The sequence below is a fragment of the Mobula birostris genome, chromosome 4 (genome assembly GCF_030028105.1).
Source record: "Mobula birostris isolate sMobBir1 chromosome 4, sMobBir1.hap1, whole genome shotgun sequence".
In the NCBI taxonomy this organism is placed as follows: domain Eukaryota; kingdom Metazoa; phylum Chordata; class Chondrichthyes; order Myliobatiformes; family Myliobatidae; genus Mobula; species Mobula birostris.
Window position 1 is genome coordinate 2,784,760 of NC_092373.1, and position 20,290 is coordinate 2,805,049.

General features: G+C 51.1%; 1 protein-coding gene across 2 annotated transcripts in view; it reads right to left on the minus strand.

Moving 5' to 3' along the window:
* The window catches only part of p3h2 (prolyl 3-hydroxylase 2), a 118,302-nt gene that overhangs the window by 31,434 nt on the left and 66,578 nt on the right, over positions 1-20,290 (minus strand). For both annotated transcript variants that reach the window (XM_072254862.1, XM_072254861.1), the window contains exons 2-7: positions 18,685-18,837; positions 16,719-16,908; positions 12,890-13,021; positions 12,323-12,465; positions 11,325-11,414; positions 893-945 (exon numbers count right to left, since the gene is read on the minus strand). In XM_072254862.1, coding sequence (XP_072110963.1) covers positions 893-945; positions 11,325-11,414; positions 12,323-12,465; positions 12,890-13,021; positions 16,719-16,908; positions 18,685-18,837 — 761 coding nt within the window. The remainder of the gene's footprint in view (positions 1-892; positions 946-11,324; positions 11,415-12,322; positions 12,466-12,889; positions 13,022-16,718; positions 16,909-18,684; positions 18,838-20,290) is intronic.

Below are 20,290 nucleotides of genomic sequence, written 5' to 3' on the forward strand. Positions count from 1 at the left end.
GTGCATCACCTTGTTGGGAAATTGGAGGGTGACTAAAATTGGGCTTGTAATTAACAAGGATGGTGAAGAATATTAAGGGAACTGTAGAGCAGGGAACCTAACATCTGTGGTCGCTACCTGTAGGTGACTAGAGGGGATTCTGAGGGGTCAAAAATCCGAGGTGCAAAGGGACCTCCTCGTACAGGGGTCCCTGAAGGTTAACTTGCAGGTTGAGTTGGTGGTGAGGAAGGCAAATGCAATGTTAGCATTCATCTCAAGAGGGCTAGAATACAAGAGCAAGGATTTGATGCTGAGGCTTCATAAGGCATTGGTCAGTCCACATTGGGAGTATAATGAGCAGCCTTGGGCCCCTGATCTAAGAAAGGATGTGCGGAAATTGGGGATGCTCCAGAGCAGTTCACGAGAACGATCCGGGAATGAAAGGGTTAATGTATGAGGATTCGATGGGTCTGGGCCTGCACTCGCTGGAGATGAGGGGGATCTCACTGAAGCCTAGATAGAGTGGATGTGGAGAGGGTGTTTCCTACAGAGGGGAAGTTCAACACCAGAGGGCACAGCCTCAGAACAGAGAGATGCCCATTTAGAACAGAGATGAAGAGGAATTTCTTTAGCCAGAGGGTGGAGAATCTGTGGAATTTATTGTCACAGACGGCTGTGGAGGCCAAGTTACTGGGTGTATTTAAAGCTGAGGTTGACCAATTCTTAATTAGTCAGAACGTCAAAAGGTCACAGGGAGAAGGCAGGAGAATGGGACTGAGAGAATTAATAAATCAGCCATGATGGAATGACAGACCAGACTCGATGGGCCAAATGGACTGATTGTGCTCCTGTTTCTTACGCTCGTACGTCATACAGTCCTTTGCATGGAGAACGTAATCTGACAGCCCCCCACCTGTCTGCACGGCGCTCATCTTCGCTCTTCTCTTGGAACACACTCCAGCTCATCTGCCGACAACAAAGAAATTCTATTCAGTCACACAGCACAGGCATTCAGAGTTCAATGAGGCACGATCAGGTTGTATGTAACCAGGGAATGAGTCAAACAACACACTGATCTTCACCAACTCAGAGACAAGAACCTCTCGTGGTTCCGGAACATATCCTACTCACTTGGGAAAGCTCACAACATCTCTCCATTAAGAGGAGGCGTTGCACATCTATACTCACGTCCCTCTACCACATGGGGAAAGGAACTGTCTGAGCCTGGTGGTCCTGGTGTGGATGCTACGTAGCCTCCTCCCTGATGGGAGTGGGACAAACAGTCCATGAGCAGGGTGGGTGGGATCCTTCATGATGTTACTGGCCCTTTTCTGGCACCTTTCCGTTGATGGCGGGGAGACTCCTGCTGGTGAGACGTTGGGCAGTTTTGACTACCTGTCTGCAGCAATACAGTTTCCGTAGCAAACAGTGACACAGCTTTTTGGGATGCTGTCTACTGTACAACCACAGAATGCCGTGAGAATGGACATGCAAGGCCCAGTTCTCCTCAGAGAGTAAAGGGTGCTCGTGAGCTTTCCTAACTGAGGAGGATGTGTTGGGTGTGATGTGCACTCTCAGGGGTTTGAAACTCCTTGCAGCTCCCTGCTGTGCCACCGATGTGAAGAGGGGTGTGAGTGGCGCCAATCTCCTGAAGCTGCTGAACACCTCCTTCATCCTGTTGACATTGAGCAGGAAGTTATTTGCTGGGCATTCGGCCTCAGGGAGGAGATCATAATGGGAATGGTATGAGGGTGGGGACTGAATCAGGATGGGAACAGTTTGTCACCAAAGACTCTCAAATTTCTACAGATGTACCAGGTGGAGAGCATTCTAACTGGTTACATCACTGTCTGGTATGGAGGGGCCACTGCACAGGGTCAGAAAAAGCTGCAGAAAGTTGTAAACTCAGCCAGCTCCATCACGGGCACCAGCCTCCCCAGCATCGAGGACAGCTTCAAAAGGTGATGCCTCAGGAAGGCAGCTTTCATCATTAAGGGCCCCCATCACCCAGGATATTCTCTCTTCTCATTGCCACCATCAAGGCGGAGGTACAGAAGCCTGAAGACACACTCAATGTTTCAGGAACAGCTTCGTTACCTCCGGCATCAGATTTCTGACTGGACAATGAATACAACCTCACTATTTCTTCTCTTTTTATACCAGTTATTTAATTTTTAATTTATCTTTCAGATTGCAATTTATAGCTTCATCATTACGTATTGCAATGTACTGCTGCCACAAAATAACATATTTCACAACATCTGCCAGTGATATTAAACCTTATTCTGTCTCTGGGATCACATTCACTTTCCTGGCAGTTCCCCCAAACCACCACAGGGTGGCAGCAGTGATCTGTCCGCAGCATCAGCAGGAAAGCAAAATGTGGCAGCCACAGGAACCCTGAGATAAACGCTGGAAACACTCATCTGTGGAGGGAGTGATTCTTTGCCTCAGCTTCACACCCTTCATCAGAGATCCCGATCAGGTAGTGCCAACTCTCTCCACCTTCCCACCATGTGTCCTGTACCTCCTGTACACAACTTTTCCACCAACAGCACATGCAGCTTATGGCAAGGTCTGCACACCATCGCAGACTTCAAAGCTAAACGCAGTGGAGTTTCCAACATTGATGCCTCTCTCCCAGACAAGCCAAATCTTTTTCATGCTCAATTCAATGTCGCCAGTACTGAGCCCCTGAGGAGACCTGCAGAGGATGCAACCACCATCTTGGTCATCTCCGAGGCTGAGTACGCAGGTGTTTCCGAGTGGACAGTCGCCAAGGCTGCGGGACCGGACGGCATCCCAAGACGGGTACGCAGGACGTGCGCAGCACAAATGGCAGGTGTGCTTACAGATATTTTTAATCTCTCCCTCTCCTGCTTCAAAACATCCACCATTGTCCTGTCCCTAACAAGGCTAAGGTAACATGCCTGAACGACTGGTGTCCTGTCGCACTCACCTCAATAATAAGCAAATGCTTTGAGAGGCTGGTCAAGGATTTCATCTGCAGCTTGCTACCACCCAAACTGGACACCCTACAATTCACCTACCGACACAACCGATTGACAGATGAGCAATAGCCACTGCTCTACACACTGTCCTTACACATCTGGAGGAGGAGGATTATGTGAGAATGCTGTTCTTGGACTACAGTCCAGCATTCAACATAATTCCCTCCAGGCTTGACAAGAAGCTCGGAGACCTCAGCCTTCACCCCGCCTTGTGTAGCTGGATCCTGGACTCCCTGTCAGATCACTGGCAGGTGGTAAGAGTGGGCTCCCTCACCTCTGCCCCTCAACACAGGAGCCCCTCAGGGCTGTGAACTAAGCCCCCTCCTTTACTCTCTGTATACCCTTGACTGTGTCACCACCCACAGCTCCAATCTGCTAATTAAATCTGCTGATGACACTACACTGATTGGCCTAATCTCAAACAATAACGAGGTAGCCTACAGGGAAGAAAGAAATCATCTCTCTGACACAGTGGTGTCAAGAAAGCAACCTCCCCCTCAATGTCGAGAAAACAAAGGAGCTGATTGTGGACTACAGGAGGAATGGAGACGGGCTAACCTCTATTGACATCAATGGATCTGGGGTTGAAAGAGTGAACAGCTTTAAGTTCCTCCGCATACACATCACCGAGAATCTCACATGGTCTGTACATACTGTCTTTGTGGTGAAAAAGGCACAACAGCACCTCTTTCACCTCAGACGGGTGAAGAAGTTTGGTATGGCCCCCCAAATTCTAAGAACTTTCTACAGGAGCACAATTGAGAGCATCCTGACCGGCTGCATCACTGCCTGGTATGGGGATTGTACCTCCCTTAATCGCAGGACTCTGCAGAGAGAGGTGCGAACAGCCCAGCGCATCTGTAGTTGTGAACTTCCCATGATTCAGGACATTTACAAGGACGGGCGTGTAAAATGGGCCCGAAGGATCATTGGGGACCTGAGTCACCCCAATCTTAAACTGTTCCAGCTGCTACCATCTGGGAAACGGTACTGCAGCATAAAAGCCAGGACCAACAGGCTCCGGAACAGCTTCTTCCACCAGGCCATCAGACTGATTAATTCATGCTGATGCAATTGTATTCCTATGTTATATTGACTATCCTGTTGTACATAATATTTATTATTAATTACTATAAATTGCACATTGCACATTTAAACAGAGACGTAACGTGAAGATTTTTACTCTTCATGTATGTGAAGGATGCAAGTAATAAAGTCAATTCAATTCAATTTTGTTGACTGGTCAGCAGCAGCACTGTGGGCCGAAGGGCTTGTCCTTGTGCCGTTTGTTCAATGTTCTATGGTCACTTGAGAACAACTGTCCCAGAGGCTAGACCTTTCCAACCCATGGCACACACCCCCCTCCACACACACACAGCCCTGTCTCACTCCATATCAATCTCCAGCTGCCCATTCCTGTCCTGTGCCTGTTTCAGCCCCTGCTCCTGCCCCCGTAGTTCAGGTGGGAGATCTTGATGCTACGTGCAGGGAGGTTCTGGCAGTGGACGGGGTGGAGCCTGTTCGGGGCAAGAAAGCGGAGAAGAAATACAAACCCCATTTCCAGAAAAGTTGGGATATTTTCCAAAATGCAATAAAAACAAAAATCTGTGATATGTTAATTCACGTGAAACTTCATTTAACTGACAAAAGTACAAAGAAAAGATTTTCAGTAGTTTTACTGACCAACTTAATTGTATTTTGTAAATATACACAAATTTAGAATTTGATGGCTGCAACACACTCAACAAAAGTTGGGACAGAGTTAAAATAAGATTGAAAAGTGCACAGAATATTCAAGTAACACCGGTTTGGAAGACTCCACATTAAACAGGCTAATTGGTAGCAGGTGAGGTATCATGGCTGGGTGTAAAAGTAGCATCTATCAAAGGCTCAGTCTTTACAAGCAAGGATGGGTCGTGGCTCACCCCTTTGTGCCAAAATTCGTGAGAGAATTGCTAGTCAATTCAAAAGGAATATTTCTCAACGGAAGATTGCAGAGAACTTAGGTCTTTCAACGTTTACAGTACATAATATTGTGAAAAGATTCAGAGAATTCAGAGACATCTCAGTGCGTAAAGGGCAAGGTCGGAAACCACTGTTGAATGCGCGTGATCTTCGAGCCCTCAGGCGGCACTGCCTAAGAAACCGTCATGCTACTGTGACAATTATAGCCACCTGGGCTCGGGAGTACTTCGGAAAACCATTGTCACTCAACACAGTCCGTCGCTGCATCCAGAAATGCAACTTGAAACTGTATTACGCAAGGAGGAAGCCGTACATCAACTATATGCAGAAACGCCGGCGAGTTCTCTGGGCCTGAGCTCATCTCAGATGGACCGAAATACTGTGGAACCGTGTGCTGTGGTCAGATGAGTCCACATTTCAGCTAGTTTTCGGAAAAATCGGGCATCGAGTTCTCCGTGCCAAAGATGAAAACGACCATCCAGGTTGTTATCAGCGAAAGGTGCAAAAGCCAGCATCTGTGATGGTATGGGGGTGCATCAGTGCCCACGGCATGGGTGAGTTGCACGTATGTGAAGCTACCATTCACTCTGAAAATGAATGGCGCATCACGAAGAGGAGAATCAGACAACGGAGACCACAGACTGTTGAGCAGCTGAAGTCTTATATCAAGCAAGAATGGACAAAATTTCCAATTGCAAATCTACTACAATTAGTATCCTCAGTTCCAAAACGATTAAAAAGTGTTATTAAAAGGAAAGGTGATGTAACACAATGGTAAACGTGCCTCTGTCCCAACTTTTGTTGAGTGTGTTGCAGCCATCAAATTCTAAATTTGTGTATGTTTACAAAATACAATTAAGTTGGTCAGTAAAACTATTGAAAATCTTTTCTTTGTACTTTTGTCAGTTAGATAGAGGTTCATGTGAATTAACGTATCACGGATTTTTGTTATTATTTCATTTTGGAAAATATCCCAATTTTTCTGGAAATGGGGTTTGTACAAACACCCTAACAAGTCAGACCCCGAGAACGCAGAGCCCACGCCCACTTGCCCTGAAGTGGAGCAGGAAGTTCGGGGAAGTGCGCAGGTGGAAGAGGCGATGGAATTGGAGAGTGCCGCTGCATCGGTGAACCCTGCAGCCATGTGCTCCTCCGGCGTAAAGAGGAGAAGGGAACGTTCCCCCAAGGGGGCAGGGAATGTAGGTGCGGGGGAGTCCCAGGAAGAGGTGGGAATCCGGGTGGAGGTTGGTTCTAGACCTGAATCCCCAGATGTAGCCTCCAGTCCTGTGGTAGGTGGAGTGCTTGTGCAGAAAGGTAGTGTTAGCCCTGTTTGCACAACTGAGACAGCCCTGGAGCCCTCCACCCAGGACTGAGTAGTTAGTGCCTCCCTGGAGGCAAGTGTATCGAATAATGCAAGTGCAGAGGAGAGAGCGGCCTCAGGCTGCTGGTTGACCCCTAGGACCAGAGTTACTGGGGTCCACCTCGTACCCGTCTCCTGGGGAGGGTGACGTACTCTGCATGCCAATCCCATCAACTAGTCCCTGGGGATTATCCCTCCATTGTTGTAACTGTGATAAGGCTGATGCGACGGTGGAGCGGGCAGGTATGAGTGAGGTACCTGCTGTGCAGTGTGGGTCACAAGTGCAGCCGTCTATTAGAAAACACGGGGAGGAAGATGGGGGTGTGGGAGACCCCTTTGATAGCGAGACAATGAACACCCTCACCCCTCCTGAGAAATCGGTATTGATACCTCTGGAGGAAATCAGAAAGCTCATTCTCACCTCTGAGGGTGCAAAGCATCGGCCGAAACTAGCCTCTCTTTGTTGGTCTAGATTGCCGAGGCTGGTGAAGTCTCTGCCTGTCATCCTCAGACGGAAGGGAGAGGGGAAGAGGAATGCTGTGTCTGGGAATGACAGGCGACAGCTGAATCCTTCCTGGATGACCTGGTGAGGGAAGCAGCCTCGCTCCTTTGGGAGATGGCGGGTCACAGGGTGGCGTTGGCAACACTCGGGCCCGGACAGCAAAGAGCATTCTTGCTTTTCTTCGGGATAGTGTGGTTGAGGGCTCCTCCGCTCTCACCGGGAAGGGTACTGGTGCCGAGGCCTAGTGTACTCCCGACATAAAGCTCACCATAGCTAGTCTAAACGTAGACGGTAGCAGGGGCCCTCTCCACAGATATAACAATCTCTCAGTCCTCAGGGATGGGAGATGTGCGATGAGTTTCCTGCAGGAAACCCATACCATCCCGAGGGACGAGTCTGCTTGGCTCCTGGAGTGGCAGGGCGGGGTCTACATGAGCCACCTCAGCTCCAACTCCAGCGGGGTGGCGATCCTGTTGGCCCCGACCTTCCAGCCAGAAATCGTGCCCGGCCGCCTGCTCCACCTGGCTGTGCCCCTGGGTGATGTACCTCTGTATTTTATCAATGCGTATGCTCCGAGGCGCGGGGTGATGCAGACGCACCTATTTTGTCAGCTGTCCACTCTGCTGAGTTCCATCGATCCTGGGGACTGCATCATCCTCGGGGGAGGCTTCAACTGTACCCTTGAGGTGGAGGACCGCTCGGGCCTCCAACGCGACCCAGCACCGGCGTAAAAGTTAAAGGAGCTAGTCGGCTCCTTTGACTTGGTGGACAGCTGGCGGAATCTTCACCCCGACTCTAGCGCCTTCTCGAGAAGGTCTGGAGAGGGAGGTTCCCGCATAGACCGCCTGTATATCTCTCGGGCTCACATCTCCCGTGTGTCGGTGTCCTCCATGTGGCCAGTGTCATGCTCGGATCCGGGTATTGGCATTTTAACAACCGGCTGCTGGAGGACAGCCGATTCCAGGATTCGTTCCGAGCGTTCTGGGTCACCTGGAGAGAGAAACGGGCAGATTTCTGCTCCCTTCGGCTATGGTGGGATGTGGGCAAAGCCCACATCCATTTTTTATGTCGGGAGTACATTAGGGGGTCGACAGAGGCGGGGCTCTGAGATTGAGCAGCTTGAGAGAGCATTGCTTGACCTAGAGTCCCGTCTTGGTCTGACCGCTGGGACCAACTTCCATGGCAGGAACACCAGGAGAAGAAGGACGCACTAAGGAATCTGCGGTTCCAGCAGTCCCGAGGTGCAGGATTTGGACCGTGGCTCACCCTTCTTCTACTCGTTGGAGAAGTGGCGGGGAGTTCAAAAGCAGCTAGTGGAGTTACTGGCTGCTGATGGCTCCTCCATCACGGACCCTGATGAAATCAATAAAGAAGTCCGCTCATTCTATCGGTCCTTATTCTCACCAGATCTGTCAAATGCAGAGGCGTGCAGTGAGGTCTGGAAAGATTTGCCTAAGGTCAGCCCAGAGGACGCACCCCTGACTCGGGAGGAGCTGTCTACTGCCCTTCAGCAACTCCAGAGGGGCAAGTCCCCTGGCTTAGATGGACTGAGTGTAGAGTTTTATCAGGCTTTCTGGGATGTCCTGGGAGATGATTACAGCCTTGTCCTAGGGGAGAGCCTAGCCACCGGAGAAACGCTCCTCTCATGGCGGAGAACTGTTGTGGTCTTACTGCCCAAGAAGGGAGACCTCTGCCTGCTAAAGAACTGGAGGCCGGTCTCCCTCTTGTGCGCGGACTACAAGATCTTCGCCCAGGCAATAGCCAACCGTCTTGGTTCAGTACTGAGACAGGTGATCCATCCTGACCAATCTTACACAGTCCCGGGCCGCTCCATCCAGGACAATGTCCACTTAGTACGGGACCTGATTCACCTGCGACAGGAGACTGGGTCTCCGGCAGCGTTTCTTTCTCTTGACCAGGAGAAGGCGTTTGACTGGGTAGACCAGTTTCCTGGTGGGCAGTCTGCAAGGTTTTGGGCTCGGACAACACTTTGTGGCCCGAGTTCGGCTCCTGTACTCTGCTGCAGAGTGCCTTGTTAAGATCAGTGGATCATTGACAGCACCTGTTCCCTTCAGAAGAGGAGTACGTCAGGGGTGCCCCATATCCGGCCAATTGTATGCGACCTGTGTCGAGCCATTCCTGAGCCTTCTTTGGCGAAGGCTGACAGGTCTGGTTCTGCGTGAACCGGACATGGAGGTCGTCCTCTTGGCCTACGCTGACGACATACTCCTCATGGTGACAGATCCCAGTGATCTGCAGAGGATGCGCGAATGCCACAAAGTTTTCTCGGCGGCACCCTCCACTAGATCAACTGGACGAAATGTTCCAGACTCTTAGTGGGTCAGTGGCAGGTGGATCCCCTGACGAAGGAGGTTAAAGCTTTTGAGTGAAGCACCAGACGTCTCCTCTATCTGGGAGTCTACTTGAGTCCTTCTGGGGAGACCTGGCTGGCGGACTGGCAGGACCTGGAGACGAAAGTCATGGTCTGGCTGGGGCGCTGGTTAGGCCTTCTCAGGGTGCTTTCCTATCGAGGCAGGGTGGTGGTCATAAACCAGCTGGTGGTCTCCATGTTGTGGTACCAGATGGTCACCTTGGCCCCTCCTGCCCCTTTAGTTGCGAGAATGCAGAGGAAGTTAGTGGATTTCTTCTGGGGTAACAGGAAACACTGGGTCTCTGCAGCGGTTCTGAGTAACCTAGTGGGAGAGGGCGGACAGTCGCTGGTGTGTGTACGTACGCGACTGGCGGCTCTCCGCCTCTGGACTCTGCAGAGATTCCTGTACGCCGAACACCCTCCCAGGTGGCACGTGTTGGCAACTTTCTTCCTCCGGAGGGGCTGCTGTCTTCACGAAGATACGCAGCTACCACTGGCGGGCGTCAGCCATGCTGCTTTGCGGAGTCTGCCCGGCTTCTATCAGGACCTACTGAGAGTCTGGAACATGGTTCCCTCACGCCGGGAATCCCCTCCTCTGGCAGAGGGCGGAGTCCTGGCCGACCCTTGCCCTGCCTCCCTCGTAAAGGGACTTCCACTGGGGACCCCCTCACCTCCAGGTGGAAAGACTGACCGCCATAGCGATGTCGGTGCGGCTTGGGTGTGTGGATCGACTCAAGCTGAGCTGCTGGTCGGGCCCAGGCCCTGCAATCTTATCCGAGAGCCGAGTCCACACAACTTGAGCCGTCTTTCATCGACACCCACAATCCCATTCAGGGATGCAAGTAGGAGGCATCTGTAAAGGCTGCTGCTCCACACCCTCCACTTCCTTGCCCTTGTCCACCATCCCGACACGCTATGGGGGTCAGTCTTTCCACCTGGAGGTGAGGGGGTCCCCAGTGGAAGTCCCTTTACGAGGGGGTTCTTCCCATTCACCTGGGAAATCTGGGTGGAGGCCGCTGCACAGAGCAGTGAACTGCAATAAGTTCTTTAGTTTGTACACGGATCTCCCAGCTGCGTGTCACTTCTATGGGATGGAGGAGACCGTGTACCACATGTACATGGAGTGTGCGAGACTGCAACCCCTTTTTGTGTATCTGCGTGGGCTGTTTCTCACCTTCTGGGTACACTTTAGCCCCACCCTATTTACATACGGTCATCCAGTAAGGAGGGGGGCATGGAGGGATGAGGATGTCCTTGTCAACTTGCTCCTGGGGCTGGTGAAATCAGCCATCCGTGGCTCCTGGAAACAGGTGGTGGGAGGATCTGCCCGGGTAGACTGCCTGGCCATGTTTAGGGGGTATGTTCGTGCCCGGGAAAATATTGAGAAGGAACACACGCTCTCCATGGCCACCATAGAAGCGTTCTGGGACCGTTGGGCTCCGCGGGAGGAGGGGGGTGTTATTGCCGTCATTGACGGAGATGGAAACATTTTAGTTTAATGTCATTTGTCTATTTGTAGTGTAGCAATTCTGTTAGTCACTGGTTTGAATATATTGTAGAAATGAATTTGTAATAAAGATATTATGAAAAAAAAGAGTCAGACACAGAGTGAATCTCCCTCCACACACAAGGGTCAGACATGGAGTGAATCTCCCTCCACACTGTCGCATCACACACTCCCCCAGTCAGATACAGGGTGAAGCTCACTCCACACACCATCACGGTTAGACACAGAGTGCGGCTCCCCAGCACTATACTGTTCCGTAACTACCTGCCACCATCCCATCCTGTCCCAAATCACGAGGGACAGGCTGCACAGTCCCTGCCGTAGCCTTGCAACATTGTCACACTTTTGGCCCAACGAGCCGCAGCACCCAGCAACACACCAATTTAACCCCAGCCTCATCTCAGGACAATTTAAAATGACCAATTCACAACCGGCACGTCGTCGTATCGTGGGAGGAAATCGCAGGTAGAATGGAGAAACTTGCGTGCAGAAGATATCAGAACTGCACACTGACGGTCCGAGCTGAGACACCATAGGGCAAACCATTACGTTAGGGTGGTGCCCTGTGATCTCCCCCTCCCCCAACCCAGCCGGATTACAGAGGCACGGGCTCATCCTCTCCCACCTACCGGATCCACGTACGTGAATTCCCAATCCACTGCGAGGGACTGTAAGAGCTTCTTCTCCAGCCGATACCTCTCCATGTACTGGACCAGCTCCTGCGCACACACACACACCGACAACAGGCATCACTCACAGGCACTGCACACAGCTCTGGCTGTTCCCCGAGACTGGGCTGACAGGGCCATGTGTGCTGAGGGGGGGAGGGGTTCTTCAGTCGTTTGTGGGGAAGGTTAATTCAATGTTGGCATTCATTTGGAGAGGACTAGAACGTAAAAGCAAGGATGTAATGCTGAGGCTTTATAACACATTGGTCAGACTTCACCGAGTATTCTGAGAGTTTTGGGCCCCTTATCTAAAAAAGATGTACTGGCATTGAAGAGGGGCCAGAGGATGTTCACAAGAATGATTATGGGAATGAAAGGGTAAATGTATGAGGTGTATTTGATAGCTCTGCGCCTGTACTTGCTGGAATTTAAAAGAATGAGGGGTGATCTCATTGAAACCTATGACTATTGAAAGGTCTAGATAGGGTGGATGTGGAGAGGGTATTTCCTATTGTAGGGAAGTCTAGGACTAGAGGGCACAGCCTCAGAATACAGCGATGTCCATTGGAGGGGGAATTTCTTTAGGCAGAGGGTGGTGAATCTGTGGAATTCATTGCCACAGGTGGCTGTGGAGGCCAAGTCAATGGGTGTATTTAAAACTGAAGATGACCAGTTCTTAATTAGTCAGGGTGTCAAAAGGTTACGAGGAGAAGGCAGGAGATTGGCGTTGAGTGGGACAATAAACCAGCCATGATGGAATGGCAGAGCAGACTTGATAGGCCGAATGGTCTAATTCTGCTCCGATGTCTTATGGTCTTAACTGTCCACCCCTGCCTGCCCCAGAGATGGGCCGAATAGCCCTGTGTGTATGTGTGTGGGGGGCTTTGGGTGCAGTTGGTTTGTGGGGAGGGGTTGGTGGCGTTCCTGGGTGGGTGGGATCGGCGGTGGACAGCACAGACCTGGCGAGGGTCGACAAAAGCAGGGTCTCTCTCCCGCTGAAGCAGATGCTGCTGGGAGGCTACGCTTGCCAGCATGTCCGCATCCTCAGGCACCAGTAGCAGGTATGATCGCGCGGCCTCCAGTGACTTCTTGTAGTCTTTCACTGCAGAGGGAGAGAGGGAGAGGTGAGTCGGGGCCTGGACTCTGGCCAGAGGTCACCACACAGGAAAGTGTACAATTGAAAAGGACAACACACACAAAATTCTGGAGGAACTCAGCAGGTCGGGCAGCATCTACGGAAATGAATAACCAGCTGACATTTTGGGCCGAGATCCTTCATCAGGACTGGAGAGGAAGGAGGATGGAGCCCGAATGTGGGGGGGAGGGAAGAAGGGCAACCTAGAAGGTGATAGATGGAGCCAAGTGGGTGGAGGAGGGGGGGGAATGAAGCAAGAAGCTGGGTCTTATGGTCATATCACAAGCTGGAAATGTCAGTGGATTCTTGGTGAGGGTATTGGGACTGACGCGGCCTGGGTCGGCGTGCGGCGTACGCGGTCCGGGTCGGCGTGCGGCGTACGCGGTCTTACCCTTGTAGTAGGAATACTGCAGGCAGTGGTAGTGCAGGGGCAGGTAGCTGTCAATGGGCGAGAGTCGGCCTGCGCGCGTCGAGAGCTCCCTCACACAGCTGTGTTCACACACCAGCACCTGTAGGTAGTGAGCTGGGGGGGGGGGGAGGAGGAGGAGGAAGGGTTACAGTACACTCCATAAGCACCTCATTTGTTCCTACCTGCCTATACCTGCTCTGCACCTTTTTCCTCTTAACCAGGGCCTCAACATCTCTTGAAAACTAACACTCCATACATCCGTTGTCTGTATCTTTTATTCTGACGGGCACATACGAGCTTTGTACTCTCAAAATTTCATCTTTGAAGGCCTCCCACTTACCAAGTAGATCTTTGCCAGAAAACAGCCTGTCCCAATCCGCACTTGCCAGATCATTTCTGATACAGTCAAAATTGTCCTTTCTTTAAATTGGAACTTCACCCTGTGAACTAGACCTATCTCTTTGTATACTCTTTGAAACTAATGGCATTGTGGTCACTGGATACAAAGCGTTCCCCTACACAGACTTCTGTCACCTGTTCTGCCTCATTCCCTACTAGCAGATCCAGTATCACACGCTCTCTCATTGGGACTTTTACGTACTGAAAGAAACTTTCCTGAACACGTTTGACAAACTCTATCCCACCTAATCCTTTTACAAGTAAGGGATTCCCAGTCAATATGAAAAGTTAAAATCACCTACTGTAACAGCCTTACATTTCTTACAACAGTCTGTGATCTTTACGAATCTGTTCTTCTAAATTCCAAGGCCTGTTGGGTGGTCTGTAATATAGCCCCATTAACATAGCCATACCTTTCTTATTTCTCCAGACCACCTATCATGCTTCACTGGTCTAGCTCTCCGGTCCGTCCTGACGCAGCACCGTGTGACGCTCTCCGGCCCGTCCTGACGCAGCACCGTGTGACGCTCTCCGGCCCGTCCTGACGCAGCACCGTGTGATGCTCTCCGGCCCGTCCTGACGCAGCACCGTGTGACGCTGTCCTGTCCGTCCTGACGCAGCACCGTGTGACGCTCTCCTGTCCGTCCTGACGCAGCACCGTGTGACGCTCTCCTCTGTCCTGACGCAGCACCGTGTGACGCTCTCCGGCCCGTCCTGACGCAGCACCGTGTGACGCTCTCCGGTCCGTCCTGACGCAGCACCGTGTGACGCTCTCCGGCCCGTCCTGACGCAGCACCGTGTGACGCTCTCCGGCCCGTCCTGACGCAGCACCGTGTGATGCTCTCCGGCCCGTCCTGACGCAGCACCGTGTGACGCTGTCCTGTCCGTCCTGACGCAGCACCGTGTGACGCTCTCCTGTCCGTCCTGACGCAGCACCGTGTGACGCTGTCCTGTCCGTCCTGACGCAGCACCGTGTGACACTCTCCGGCCCGTCCTGACGCAGCACCGTGTGACGCTCTCGTCTGTCCTGACGCAGCACCGTGTGACGCTCTCGTCTGTCCTGACGCAGCACCGTGTGACGCTGTCCGGTCCGTCCTGACGCAGCACCGTGTGACGCTCTCGTCTGTCCTGACACAGCACCGTGTGACGCTGTCCGGTCCGTCCTGACGCAGCACCGTGTGACGCTCTCGTCTGTCCTGACGCAGCACCGTGTGATGCTCTCCGGCCCGTCCTGACGCAGCACCGTGTGACGCTCTCCGGTCCGTCCTGACGCAGCACCGTGTGACGCTGTCCTGTCCGTCCTGACGCAGCACCGTGTGACACTCTCCGGCCCGTCCTGACGCAGCACCGTGTGACGCTCTCCGGCCCGTCCTGACGCAGCACCGTGTGACGCTGTCCTGTCCGTCCTGACGCAGCACCGTGTGACGCTGTCCTGTCCGTCCTGACGCAGCACCGTGTGACGCTGTCCTGTCCGTCCTGACGCAGCACCGTGTGACGCTCTCGTCTGTCCTGACGCAGCACCGTGTGACGCTGTCCGGTCCATCCTGACGCAGCACCGTGTGACGCTGTCCGGTCCGTCCTGACGCAGCACCGTGTGACGCTCTCCGGCCCGTCCTGACGCAGCACCGTGTGACGCTCTCCGGCCCGTCCTGACGCAGCACCGTGTGACGCTGTCCGGTCCATCCTGACGCAGCACTGTGACATTTTCCCTGACTAACAATGCCATCCCTCTTCCTTTAATCCTTCCCGCTTTGCCAGGTAGGAAACAATGGAACCCTGGAACTCTGAGTCCTGCCCCTCCTGCAACCAAGTCTCACCGCTGGCTACAATGTCGTAATTCCAGCTGCTGATTCATGCCCTGAGCTCGTCTGCCTTTCCTATAATACCACTTGCTTTGAAATATACGCAGCTCAGGACACTAGTCGCACCATGCTGAACTTTTTAAATTCCTGACTTTGTCTGAGATCTTACGAACATCTGCCTTCACAACTTCTCCACTCATTGCTCTGGCATTCCGGTTCTTCCTGCAACTCTCCTTTAAATCCCACCGTGCAGCATTAACAAACATTCACACTAGGATATTGGTTCCCTTCCTGTTCAGGTGCAAACCGTCCCACTTACCCTGGCGTAGCATCCTAACATGCTATATCACTGCAGGGTATGGAAACTACATCGTGACGGACAGGAAAGCTCTACAATGGGTCGTCAGAACTGCCCAACGCATCACCAGCACCAGCCTACCTGCTATCGAGGACATTTATACAGAAACATGCCAGAAACATCATGAAGGGTCCCACCCACCCTGCTCATGGACTGTCTGTCCCACTCCCATCAGGGAGGAGGCTACGTAGCATCCACACCAGGACCACCAGACTCAAAAACAGTTCCTTTCCCCAAGCAGTAAGTCTGATCAACACCTCCACCCACTGACTCACCCCTCCACACCCCCAATCACCACTACTTTATCATTCCCTGTCAGAGTCACCTTATGTACAGACACTCCTGTGCCTTGTGTCACTTTATGGACATACAATCAATCTGTGTACAGTGCTTTTTTAAAATTATTATTGTGTTCTTTATCTTATTATGTTTTTTCTGCTGTATCGGATCCAGAGTAACAATTATTTTATTGTACTGGAAATGACATTAAACAATCTTGAATTGGAACATTAAGACAGGTACGTGGATAAAAAAATTTACAACAGGGATTCCCAACCATTAACCATGGGCACCCTGTTCAGTATGGGCAGATGTACTGAGTGGCATGTTTCTGCGCTGTTTTATACCAGGAATGTTTAACATCCTGCCCTTTCCACCCTCCCCGGTCCATCTCTACATCTACACAGAGCGCTGTCACAGGAGAACAGCAGCCATCATCAGGGACCCCACACCCAGGCCAGGCTCTCTTCCCACTGCTGCCATCAGGAAGGAGATACTGGAGCCTCAGAACCCACACCACTGGGTTCAGGAACATATATTACCCCTCAACCATCAGATTCCTGAACCAGAGGGGATAACTTCACTCAACGTCACTTGACCCATCACTGAACTGTTCCCACAACCAATGGACTCACTGTCAAGGATTATTCATCTCATGTTTTCGGTTGATTGCTTACTTATTTATCTGTTTATTTTTATTTATTATTATAATTTCTTTATTTCTATTTTTATATTTACAGTTTGTTGACTTTTACACATTGCTTGTTTGCCCATCCTGTTGTGTCTGGTTTTTCATTGATCCCATTGTATTTCTTTGTATTTACTGTGAATATCCACTGGAAAATGAATCTCAGGGTTGTGTAAGGTGACGTATAATACTTTGGTAATAAATTTACTTTGAACTTTCACACTGACAGGCTGTTTCCCTACTGAGGGAATGGTGGACTCCCAGTAAAGACAAACACAGACATACCTGTGATAATTTCATAGAGGTGCAGGCCCCGCCACTGCTGGGTCCGACTGTCAAACACCAGCGGGCCCTGACAGTAGGCCCTGCACTCCTTTTCCGCCTGCCAGAACTGACTCAGGGCCTCTTCAAGCGCAGTGATGGCCAGACCGTACTCCTCCTCCTCAAAGTGCTTCAGCCCCCTGTTAAAGGCCTCCTGCCAATGAAGCAGCGTGGGACAGCTCACACAGAACTTCAGCTGCACTCTCTGCACCCATACCCCCACCCTCACCCCACCGTGCCAAAACCAGCAGTCCCCCACACCCACCACCGGTGATTGCTGTTCACTGACCAACACCGACATTGCTGGGACCCCTGACCCCACTGTGACCTCTGACCCTGACCTCACCAGGATCCTGAAGACTGGGGGACCACTTGGTCAAGCATCTCAGCTCCAACTGCAGAAATCAGGATTTCCAGTGGCCCATCACTTTAATTCCAATCCCCACTCCCATTCTGACATGTCACACCATGGCTTCCTCTACTTCCACGACACAGGCCATACACCGATTCTACTCGCTCCGTCCATCAGGAAGCAATGCCAGTGGCCCACTGGTTGCCTGTCAATGCACAGTGTCCCAGCCTGGTACAGCCCAGTCAAGAGAACAATGATTCCTTGGGTGACATCTTCCAGATAGTCAATCACTTCAGCTTTGCTATGTCTCCCACTTACTGTTAACATTTTAATTGTTTTGAAACTGTTGAGCCCTGTGACTAAGAGTCTGCAGTTCAATTGAGCGAGCTAGCACTCTACTGTCCTGAGAAAGCTCCAGGAGACAAATGTGAGCACGAGGAGAAGCTCAGAGATGAGACAAAGGACCATAACTGACAATATTTCTCACTGATTAAAACATCAAGTAAAATTGAAACATCAAGGCAAATGCAGAGGACAGCAAGTCGCTGTCCTTGGGAGGGGCCACTGGTTCCGGTCACTGTCTTCGGAGGGGTCGCTGGTTCGAGTCACTGTCCTGGGAGGGGCTGCTGGTTCGAGTCACTGTCCTGGGAGGGGCTGCTGGTTTGAGTCACCGTTCTGGGAGGGGCTGCTGGTTCGAGTCACCATTCTGGGAGGGGCCGCTGGTTTGAGTCACCGTTCTGGGAGGGGCTGCTGGTTCCAGTCACCGTTCTGGGTGGGGCCGCTGGTTCCAGTCACCGTTCTGGGTGGGGCCGCTGGTTCCAGTCACTGTCCTCGGAGGGGCCGCTGGGTTGAGTCATTGTCCTTGGGAGGGGCGCTGGTTCGAGTCATTGTCTTTGGGAGGGGCGCTGGTTCGAGTCATTGTCCTTGGGAGGGGCCGCTGGTTCGATTCACTGTCCTCGGAGGGGCTGCTGGTTCCGGTCACTGTCCTTGGGAGGGGCCACTGGTTCGAGCCACTGTCCTGGGAGGGGCTGCTGGCTGGGCTACTGCCCTTGGGAGTGGCCACTGGATCGAGTCAAAGCCCTTGGAGGATCGCAATGATCACGGAGATGCTATCGAAATTCTGAGATTTATGGATTGGACCAGTTTAAACTAACTGTAGTTCACAACCTCTTTCAGGTCTGTGTTTTTATCTTCTTCAGTTCTCACCCTTTCTTTCTTGTTGCAGCTTGGTGCGCTGAGAGTTTGGAGTTTGATGTTCTTGTTGTCTCTCCTTGTGGGTGATCTGTTAGTTTTTGTGCAAGGGAGGGGTTTGCAAGTTTTTCTTTTTCTTTTCATGCAGGGTGTGATTGATATCTTTCGTTCAACTACTTCTATGGTTTCCTGTATTTTGTGGCTATCTGGGGAAGACAAATCTCAGGGTTGTATTCTGCATGCATACTTTGAAAATAAGGTGAACCTTTGAACCTGGAACCTCCATCACTAGACATCCAGCTACCTACACACCGGCCCACTGGATGGCAGATTCCCAGAAGGCAGGGACTGACAATCTCCACCATCCCTGGCCCCAGCACACCCTACCATGTACGGTCGTATCTCCCGGTCGGCGAAGTGGCTCTCCTGGACGCCCTCCATCTGCCTGTAGCGCTCAAGGCTCTGTCTCATCTCCACGTGCTCGGGGTTGGCCAAGAAGAAGGTGTGGGCAGCAGCTGCCGCCTTGTCCAGTTCACCCAGCTGGAAGAGACACACAGTGCGTTACCCACATTTACACTTGCAAATTTCTAGGAATACCATGGAAAGCATTTTTAAAAACCAATAGAAGGCAGCTGAAAGTCATTAAGGCAAAGATGGAATACGAAAAGTAAGCTAGCCAATAATATTAAAGAGGATACCAAAAGTTTCTTCACATAGTGTAGATAAAGTGTGAAAGAGAGCCGAGAGTGGATACCAGATCACTGGAAGACCATACTGGAGAGGTAGCAATGGGGGGCAACAATATGGCTGATGAACTGAATAAGTGTTTTGCATCAGTCTTCAATTTGGAAGACACTAGCAGTATGGTAGAATTTTCAGGAGTCAGGGAGCACGAAGTATGTGAAGTTACCATAACTAGACAAAATGTTCTTGGGAAACTGAAAGGTCTGAAGGTAGATAAGTCACCCAGACCAGATGGTGTACCCCCCCCGAATTCTGAAAGAGGTGGCTGAAGAGATTGTGGAGACATTAGTAATGATCCTTCTAGAATCACAAGATTCTGGAATGGTTCCAAAAAGACTAGAAAATTGCATATGTCACTCCACTCTTCAGAAAGGGATAGAGACAGAAAAAAGGAAATTAATGGCAGGTTAGTCTGACCTCAATGGTTGGGAAGATTGTGGAGTCAATTGTTAAGGATGTTGTGGTTTCGTGGTACTTGGAAGCACATGTTAAAATAGGCTGTAGTCAGCATGGTCTCCTCGAGGGAAAATCTTGCCTGACAAATCTTCTTTGAAGAAATAACAAACAGGAAAGACAAAGGAGAATTGCTTGATGTTGTGTACTTGGATTTTCAGAAGTCCTTTGACGAGGTTCCACATACAAGGCTGCTGAACAAGCTATAAGCCCAAGGTATTACAGGAAATATCCTACCATAGATTGGCAGGAGGCAAAGAGTGGGAATAAAGGAAGCCTTTTCTGGCTGGCTGCCAGAGACTAGTGGTGTTCCACAGGGGTTTGTGTTGGATCCCATTCTTCTTATCTTACATGGTGTTGATTTGGAGGGTGGAACTCATGGCTTTGTTGCAAAGATTGCAGACGATATGAAGATAGGTGGAGGGGCAGATAATTTGAGGAAGTAGAGAGGCTACAAGAGGATTTAGACAGATTAGGAGAATGGGCAAAGGAATAGCAGATGGAATACAGTGTCGGGAAGTGTATGGCCATGGAGCTGGTGAAGGAAATGAAAGGGTTGATTATCTTCTAAATGGAGAGAAAATACAAAAAACTGAGGTACAACAGGACTTGGGAGTCCTTGTGTAGAATTCCCTGAAGGTTAATTTGCAGGTTGAGCCTGTGGTGAGGAAAGCAAATGCAAAGTCAGCATACATTTCAAGAGGACTAGGATATAAAAGCAGGGATTTAATGTTGAGACTTTATAAAGCACTGGTGAGGCCTCACTTGGAGCACTGTGAGCAGGTTTGGGCTCCTT